General features: G+C 32.1%; 1 protein-coding gene across 4 annotated transcripts in view; it reads right to left on the bottom strand.

Annotated features, from left to right (window-relative positions):
• Positions 1–908: 908 nt before the first annotated feature.
• Positions 909–10,037, bottom strand: part of CSMD3 (CUB and Sushi multiple domains 3) — a 641,367-nt gene continuing 632,238 nt past the window's right edge. For 3 of the 4 annotated variants that reach the window (XM_038175100.2, XM_038175101.2, XM_038175102.2), the window contains 4 exons: positions 8,544–8,656; positions 6,983–7,070; positions 5,092–5,227; positions 910–3,710 (listed from right to left, as the gene is read on the bottom strand). In XM_038175100.2, the coding sequence (XP_038031028.2) occupies positions 3,551–3,710; positions 5,092–5,227; positions 6,983–7,070; positions 8,544–8,656 (497 nt within the window). In that variant the 3' untranslated portion in view covers positions 910–3,550. Of the gene's footprint in view, positions 3,711–5,091; positions 5,228–6,982; positions 7,071–8,543; positions 8,657–10,037 lie in introns of all 4 variants that reach the window. The other variant, XM_005009295.6, reaches the window with a different exon arrangement.

Below are 10,037 nucleotides of genomic sequence, written 5' to 3'. Positions count from 1 at the left end.
TTAATGAGAACTAGTGGACCAGGTAGCTCTTGGCATGTAGATAATGTAGAATTAAAAGAGCTCAATTAATTTCAAAGAACTCAGTGCTTCCAGGGGTCACTGTTAAGTGGCTATTGGTTAACTTAAATGAAATTATTGGAAATTTAAATGAAATTTTAAATCTCAAAGCCTTTAGTACTGCAGAATTTACCTCTATAAAGGACTCTCAGAGCTGCATAACCATCTCTGTATTCCCTCACATTTTCTGTGTGTGGTGTGTTTGCTTGAATATGGTAGCCAAAATGCTTGGAGAACAAAACAGTCCAATTATTTTCTGCTATTTTCCTAAAAAAAAAAAAAAAAAACAACCAAGAAATAGTGAGTAGACTGTAAACCAACCTCTATCAGGCAACCTAACCTTGGAATTCCATATACCACAGTGAGAAATAACCACTGTTGTACTAGAAAGGTGTACAATTCACACAAAAACAATTAACGAGAGTCAAACAGGCCTGGAAAATACAGTTAAAGGAAAAATAAACAAATCTCTTATTTAGTATGAATGGTTCATCTGAAGTCAGTATAATCCTTGAAAAGTGAAAGCAGGATTGTAGTCTGAGCATTAACAGAATTGTTAAATCAGTTCAATCTAAGTTTTATTTACTTTTATATGTTAGAACATATAAGGTATAAAGCATAGGAAGGGTTTAACTTCATAGGTTGCATATGAAAATTTGACTACAATGTAACAGATTTTTCCGTTTTTGGAATTAATGAATTTGCTCTAGAACCCTTCTGAAAATAAAACATTAGTGCATGGCCCTTGTAATATCAATTTTTACAGTGACTCCTTGCTTACTTTTCCAATGCATTTAATAACACAGTCTTAAGTAATTTCAAAGCATGCCTGAAATCAAAGTGTGCCTTTTCAGTTTATGTGCAGCACCAAATTCGCAAAGGATTAGACTTTTTTTTTTTTTAACCTAGTTTTCCTATGAATAGCATTTCAGATGTGGATTTGTCATCCACTTTCCATGCCTGCAAGTAAAAGAGGTAGATAAAAGAAATTATTTTTTTATAGTAAAATAATTAAGATCTTCCCCCCCCCCCGCCCAAGTTCAATAAGACGTCACTGCTTTTTAATGCCAGAAATAAATACATACAATTGCATTACCCTTTAATGTGTCTTGTACATTTCTGCAGCAAGTAGAAAATTTTAATTTACAAAGTAGGCTTTCTACAACTTCAAGAAACACTGAACTTGTCTTAATTTGTTTTTTCTCTTGAAGTGAAAAAAAAATAATCTGTTCTTTTTACTGGGTTGACAAGTACAAGCCTTTTATGTTTTTTTGGGGGGATCTCCTTCAAGTTAAATAGAAAATTAATTTTAGTAAATAAACTTATACATTACATTCATTGCTTTTTTGTGCAGGTAATCTAGGGCTTGCCACTTCACCTAAAATTCACATGAAGATTTAGGAAAAAAAGAAAACAAAAAGAATTTAAGATGATTTTAAGACCCACAAAAATACCAAGTTATTAATTTTGTTATTTTCTAGTCTTCACACCTGAAATCAGTTTCAAGCTCAACTTCCAAAGAAGAAACATAGTTAAAAAAAGCAATTGTCCATTTTTATTTTGTTTACATTGCACTGAAAATTTACATCATACTTTTACAAATCCTTTTTTTTTCATAAAAATATACTTCTTTACAAAAGTGTATGCATTAATATAAGAGGAGTAGCCAGTTGCAGAAGAAACATTTTAAACAATCTCAAATGTATTAACCTTAACATTAATGAATGAATTATAGTTATTGCAGTCATTTGAATAAACAAGAATAAATAACAACCAATGGTATAAAATATAAAACAGCATCCTTTTAGTAGAATACAGTTTGACAGAGTTGTATGAATATTCAAACAAAATGTTGTAAAATGGTTTATAAGAAATTCATCAAACATTGTAGAAATCCAAGCAGCAATCCTGGGTACAATGATTTTTGGTAGGCACTCTCTATTACGGTAATAAAAAGTTTAGATTTTCACAGAATTATTAATGTCTGAAAGGGACAAAAACAGATAATTTACACTGGCTAACACACAGCATTTGTGAGTCATGCTATAAACGGAAGACAATGACCTACATCAAATAAATTACTGAATTGCCACTGAATAATTCTTTTATGAAATAACTGTAAAACTAAAAACTGGATTTCCTTGGAAGTGGGTTTGGAATGTCTAAAACGATTTTGAGGGCTGTAGAGTCTGAATTTTCTCTAAAATGAATGGATTGTCCCTAATAAAATCATGGCTTTATATATATGTATATATATTTAATACTTTTATTTTCATTGCACTATGGTAATTCAATTTTAAACCATTAACTCTAAGGATTTGTTTCCATAAAATATGGACATGAAATAGATATGAAAACACAGTATTTCCAAATTGTAATTGCCTTCTGTCTTGTAGGTTTGATCCAAAGTTCACTGAAGTCTGTTAGAATCCCATCAACTTCAATGGGATTTTACCATGCTCTGTGCATGCATTCTGACAAAATGCTGAAAGAATAAACTGATGTGATACAGTCTAGATTAACTGACAAATGAACTCCTGCAATTTTGATAGATGGATTTGATTCCTAATGTTACTGTAAAAAGCACTTTTGAACTGGAAACATCATTAAATTATGTTTTGACATTGAAAATATGGTTAAATGGTCACTCTTTTCAATGATCAACAGTGACACATGACAAAGCTCAGTTCATCTTAGCTACTTGATTGGAAATTATGTCTAATTAATTGTATGATTGACAAAAGGAATGTAGAAACAGATTTACATCCATTCTGGGTGTTGTCAGTGGAAACAGAAAAGGAGTTTGACTTGGAACATGAAAAGGAATGATGTGAAGCACGGAAAAAAAATCATTAAATAAGAATCTGACATTTTTGTTTTTCTTCCATGATGTAATAAGAGTAAGTTGTACTTGCTGATTTCCAAATGCTACTTCCTGGTGTTAAACAAAAACTGTTCTGAGAGAAATGAATTGCTAAATGCACTGAATAAATGAAAAAAATGGTACAAACTCATGAGAAACATGTAGCATATGACTGTTAAAGAGAGGTCAGTGACCTATTGTCTCCTGTAAGTATAGCTCTTATTTTCTACCTATATCTTTTTTTAACCCAGTCCCTCTATTATATTTTTATAAAGCACAGAAGTACTGATAGTGGATGCTCCTCCAATATATGCAAATACATTTTATGTTTTAGAATAACCTCCTTTTTTAAAAAAGCAAATAAACTGTGAGTTAGCACTCATGGAGTGCAGCAGGGTTTTTTTGTAAAACTCTCCATGGTAAACATGAAGATTTCTGATCCAGTTTATGAAAAACAAAATCAAAACAAAATAATCACAACCAATTCTTGTCTATCATCCTCAGGAAAAGGTGACCCACTATATCCTGAAAAGTGTGCTTTAATTTAAATATTTTTTTTTAAATCAGTGAACTGTGTGTGCACTGTGTTGTGTTTCAAATTCCAAACTTTGAAAACATATCATTACCGCATTATACCATTGTGCAAACAGTGTTCAAGTTGGGGTCAAATCGTACCGCTTTTCCTTCCACAGATTTTGCATTTGTGTCATACATAGGGTTTTCAAAAGCAGCTTGTCCATTATTATTTTCATGTACAGAGCATCCTGTATACTGTGTTTTAGGTGCAGTCCTGTTGAAGAAAGACAGACTATTCAGTCTAACTGCAGTATTACATACCGACACGGCATGACTTAAAAATTTGTACAGAATTTATCTCCCAGTTCCAGTTAGGGGAGATAGATATAATGTATTACAATTTATTATTTTTTTTACAGTATGTTTCCTAAGAACTAGCACTCTCTTTAATCAAAATATATTTATGATTCATTTGAAATTGTTTTCATTTGAAAGCTAAGTTAACAACCCAAGAAGAGGTAGATATTTCTCCTTGGATGATCATATGATAAATCATTAAGAGTACAACAAAGTCTTGTAAATATGCACTAATTCATGATCCAGATGACTGAGATATCCTTTTTTTTTTTCCTTCTGGAGACTCAAGAAGTTTATTGAAAGCCAATTTATAACTGAAACATTTTATTTCTTATTAAAACTCTCAAAATATCAAAGTTTAATCCTCTGAAAATTTGATATATATTGTTATGCAAAATGCACACTGTATTGTAAACCATTGATATAAATAGGAAAGACAAGTGATTATAGCATATTATTAATAGCAAATGTATAAAAAAAATCTTAGGCATCTACATTCCTTCACAATCTGAAGCAGTTCAAAATCAAATGGCACCATATGAAATTTATGTTACACGTTTTAAAATAATGCAGTATATATTACAATGATTATTTTCAGGCAAACGGTAGTAAATAACTATTTTTCTCAATTATTAGGCAACAAATTGGCTTGTTATTAATGTGATGAAATTTTCTTTAGTCATCTAATGCTGTATTGCTACAGGAAAAGAGTAATTGAAACCAAGTCCAAATAATTGGATTGGATTGTGTTGGATTGGATTGGAACTGGTTTCACTATCATGAACAAAATTTGAATGTAGACTAATAAAACTGAGACGACTATTATGGCTATATAACATAATTAGATATGAACTAATGATTTTAGATGCAGAAACAGTTCCATAATGAAACTTCTCACTGGCATAGTACTTGCATATACTCATAAGCCATTGAACAGTGTAGGCATTAAAATAAATTATTCAGGCTATGATTCACAATTCTGTCACATGTCAAAACAAAACAGGCCAGGCAATCTACTGTAAATACACACAAAGCCTATTCCTTATATTATTTCCCATATGCCAATAATTAACAGCATCCATGATTTTCTAATTTAAATAAGTATGAATGAAGTTACTGCATGGTACAATAACCTGATACCTCAGTCATGTCAGATCTAAAATGTGGTAGGAAGGAATGTCTACATACATATTTTGCAAAGTCTGTGGTTTTGCTCAACTCTTTATTTACACTTAAAAGATCGAAGGTGATGAAAAACAAAGTAATACAGAGATTTTATTTACATAGCTTATACTTACCTTTGTTTATAAAGATAAAAGCCAAATCCAGCAAATATAAGGGCAAAGAAAGGCACAAGGATAGCAATGGCCACTGAACTACTATTTGTACCATGTGGTTGATTAGAAGAATTTGAACCCTCAGACACGTTAAGACCTAACAGGAATAATAAGAAAAAACAAGTAATATAACTGTGTGGGTTTTTTTGTTTGTTTGTTTTTTTCCTGACACCTACTACTTCATAAACTTCATAATTCGAATAACATCTTGTGATTGTGTCATCATAATATGTTCAGCTCTATACATACAGCTGTATGCTGAGACCACTTGGAAAGCAAATATAGTGGAGAATACTATATACAATTAATAATGACATGCAAAATGTAAAGAGAACAATACAAGTACTCTGGGATATTAATTACCTTACTACATAATTCTGTATGACAGTCAAGTTTTTGGTGTTATTACTACACATTAATGTACTGTGCTACAAAAAGTCAAATGTAGAGTAACCCATACATTAGATTGATTATATTATTGATTACATTTGTATATATTACGAAGAATAAGTACTGCATATATAAATAGCAAACATGATTAAGAGGAAAGGGTAAATCACCTGAAGAGGCAAAACGAAAATTCATCATACTGATTTCATTGGCTGTTGCTTTTGATACACAAAGTGAAAGAGGTAGAAAAAACTGTGCAGAGCTAAAGCCACATATTGATGAAAAAAATAAGAATATGATCTGCTGCATGGTTGAGGAACACATAAACTACTAGATTATCTACAAAACCAAAGTACACGCTTTTTTAATATGGGAAAAGGGAATACCAATGCAGCTTCAACATTAAGCTTTAAGCTTTGAATTAGACATTGTAAGAATTGCATTGTCAAGTTAGTATTTTCTTTCTAGATCTCACAAGGCAATATATAGAAATTATCAAAACAAAACAAACAAAGAGCCCAACAGATTACCAATATGCTAAATACAGAAAAATGAATTACATATTGTGAGGAAAATTGTCTGGGAACAGTGACAAAAGCATTTTGTCATAGAAAAATCACATTTCTTTGTGCGTTCCTTTGCATAAAATAATGACGTGGTAAACATGATAAACAAAATCTGTTCACTGATTGTAAATCCATCCCTAACTTCAAAGAGAGACCGTTGACTCTCTCATTTTGTTGATTATTGACCTGATTAACCATGGTCAATGCTAGTATTTTATCATTCAAGAATTCAGCATTAACAAAATGAAAATTGAGGATTGCAGGAGAAATATCATAGTTGTACACAATATCAGAAAAGTAAATGAAATTCTTCATTTTAAAATATTTCCAGTTATCAGAGCTGTCATCTTCAAATAAATAAATAAATAAAATAAAGACTTTCTTTGGTGTAGAAGTGAACCTGCAGAATCAGTAAGTTGATTTTTAGGAAATAAATCAGTAAGATTTTGGTCTTCTTATAAGCAACATAAAGATTTACTTTAAAAATATTTAGCACTTTCACTCTAATATTTAGGTGCGATATTTAGGTGTAATGCCACTTAAGCACCATGAATAAGAGGACTGTTTATCAGAGCATTCTATAACTTGGGCTTTCAAAATAGTTATATGTGAAACTGAATGCATTTTATATTCTTAGAAAAATATTGCTCAAGGAATTACAAATGCATATCTAAATTAAGCAGTACATTGCAAGAAACCTATAACTCCTTATAACTTCTGACATAACACTGTTTGTAAGTTCTACTTAAATGTGATTTTAAGATATGAATATCTAAACATTCTATATCATGTCAATAATGTTAACATCCTGCAGATGCCCTTAAGTTACTGGATGTAATAAAACAGAATATTGAATATTGAACAGTGAAATGACACTGACAAAATTGTCTGAATACCTAATCTTTGAAGTCCAAATTGTCCATAGTCTTTACCCTGGATGAACCCTTGAAAAACATATGTAGCTCCATCAGGTTCAGCAGAAACCTGCAAACAAAAAGTACTCTGAACTAAATGTGGAAAAAAATGTTACAAGAGTCTGTTTGGAAAAAGAAATATCTTAATATGTTTGACCGGTAGCTGTTATTCCCCATTAAAACACATTTTTTTTTTTCTAGGAAATTAATGAAATTTAAAAGGAAAGACACAGCTGTCATGGGCACAGCTTAAAGCATGCTGGCTTATGGTGATCTCTACTGTTTTGTATTACCTCTAGCTTTTGTTTTGTAAAACCAACCAACCAACTAACCAACCAACCAAAAAATATATATTTCTGGCAATTCAAGATGTTGGTAGTTCTAGGTATCTTATATACTTTTAAATTATCTGATTTCTTAGGAAGTACAAAGCAAAAATTGTATCACAGGTAATCCCTAAGGATGCAAGTATTCAATAATAATCACTTTAAAAGTACATAGAAAAGACTTTGCCTTCAATTGACAGTTGCTTTGTTATTACTTAATGCTCATCTATCTCAATAACTACATAATTATACACTTGTAGACCAGAAGAATATTGAAGAAGGCTCTGGAACAAAACCAAAATATGCTAGCATAATGACTTGGGGAAGGGAGGAAAGAGTTATGAATTATTAACCTTATGAGGGTTAAGTACATTTTAAAATAATAGATTTTATTCTAATTTATAGGTACTTCCTTCCCAGGATAGTTACTAAGTTTAAATTCAGTGGTCCCAAGGCATTTTCCTTCAAGATTTTCCCTTAAGTTTCCCTTTCTCAAGGCAACAAGCGTGTCTTTACCAATGACCCGAAGCTATGCTTTCACTGAAGAAAAGAATGTATTTCTCAGATGAATTTCTAACTTCAGGGTAAAGCAATCTGTTTGAGCTTTTCCAAGATCAAAATAAAAACAAAAACAAACAAAACAATCATTCACAGAATCACAGAATCACAGAATTGTAGGGGTTGGAAGGGACCTTGAAAGATCATCGGGTCCAACCCCCCTGCCAAAGCAGGTTCCTCAGAGCAGGCTGCCCAGTTAGGCATCCAGACAGGCCTTGAATATCTCCAGAAAAGGAGACTCCACAACCTCCCTAGGCAGTCTGTTCCAATGCTCCATCACCCTCACTGTGAAGTTCTCTCGCATGTAAGTGTGGAACTTCGTGTGCTCTAACTTGCAGCCATTGCCTCTTGTCCTATCCCCACAAACCACTGAGAAGATAAAACCACTGAGAAGATAAACCACTTCAAATAAGGACAATACATAAATAGCATATGGTATATAGATAGCACAAAACTCAATTGTGTACTTTTGTATATTTTATTTAAACTTAAATATTTTCCCTGAACTTACAATGAATTTTTCATTTCATTTAGTGAATCAGTATCTCTAACAAGATTCCAACTGGCATGCCTCAGCATTTTTTTGGTGCAGAACGTCAGTGTGATTTCAAATAAAAAACTTTCTTTCTCACTTTCTTTTGTAGCAGAAATATACTCACAAAACCATCCATAGCCCATTTTTCTTCTTTCAGCTTGCTCACGGATGTATGGGAGGGTGCTTTAATGAGATATATGTGGAGCATTAGCCGAGCTTCCTGGCTTTTATAGACTCCTGTAGAATAGACGTTTTAAAATTCGTATTTGTGTTGACTAGAGAAATTACCTCATCTTTAAAAATAAGCATATAATTTCTTGCCTTAGATAGGAAAACAGGAAGAACAAGTAGCATTTTCACCAACATTTTATTTTAACAAGATATATTATTTTGTGACTTTTTGTTTTAATTATTACCATAGAATTTCAATAGGAACTGATTTTAGTCTTTAGAGAGGACAGAAGGGAATTCCCTATACACACAGCTGTTACTTAACAATTATGGTAACAAAACATGCCTTAGACAGAACAAGCCTTGACAGTAGTTTGATATGAGATGAAAAATACTATTCTGAATAAGGCAGAATGTATTTGAACTAAGCGTACCACTTTCAAGATGTGTAATTTATCTACCAGGTAAAGAAGGTGATATAGGAATATACATATCTAAGAGCTTTCCCAAAAGCTGAATTAAAAAATTCTGAAATTGAAAATATTTCATAAAAATGGTTCTCATCAGTGTTAAAACACAATCTCTTCCACACAATGACAAGACTTGCATATAGGAGGAAGGAAGAAATTCTGACACATCTGAATTGCTTAATATCGCAGTACTAGAAAAAAAGAAGAGAGAACGGATAGCACAGTTTTCCAACTAGAATATCAAGTTTTGTATATGTGATCAGAATAAAATGGTTGTGTTGTAATTGCAGAGGAGCAAAAATAATTTTAAAAATGGATACATCTGTCTTACTGACAGCTAAGTAAAAAAATACATAAAATGGAAAGACATCATATGCTCAGACATATCCCAGCTAAGAAAAGACATTTTACTCTGTCCTCTATGTTAGGACTTACTCACTCAAGGTTCTTACTATAGACTATGGCAAGAGATGGGAACCTCAAATGTTCATTTCTGCCTAAGATGCAAATTTCCTAGCTCTATTCAGAAGCATCAGTAAGAGAGTGGGCAATAAGATTGCTAATTCATGTTTCTCATTTCCATGCTTAAAATCACAGAACAAAAGTGCTCTCCACATTAAGGATAGGTGCTTACCCTATAAGAAGTATGAGCTAAAAAGAATACTTTTGTGTTAACATTACACAGAATTCAAATTAATGTGCCTTGATAACATAGGGTTTACTCTCATGTTTTCAGGACTGCATTAACATCACATAGTGCTTGGTCACTTCAGAGCTTGGACAGTGTGCATCTAGATATTTCTTTGGACTCGGGGGGGGAAAAAATCAATGCCATCTACTGTGCACGTATTGCATAAACATACATTAGGAAATGTTTGCATGAGGCTGAGGTCTTTAATGAGTGTACAGTGTCACAAGCATTAGTTTTGTACACTCAAGCAAGAATATAGAGATTTATTTTTATTTTTTTTCCCATA

This window comes from Anas platyrhynchos, chromosome 2 (genome assembly GCF_047663525.1).
Source record: "Anas platyrhynchos isolate ZD024472 breed Pekin duck chromosome 2, IASCAAS_PekinDuck_T2T, whole genome shotgun sequence".
In the NCBI taxonomy this organism is placed as follows: Eukaryota; Metazoa; Chordata; class Aves; order Anseriformes; family Anatidae; genus Anas; species Anas platyrhynchos.
This window is presented reverse-complemented; position numbering and strand designations above follow the sequence as displayed.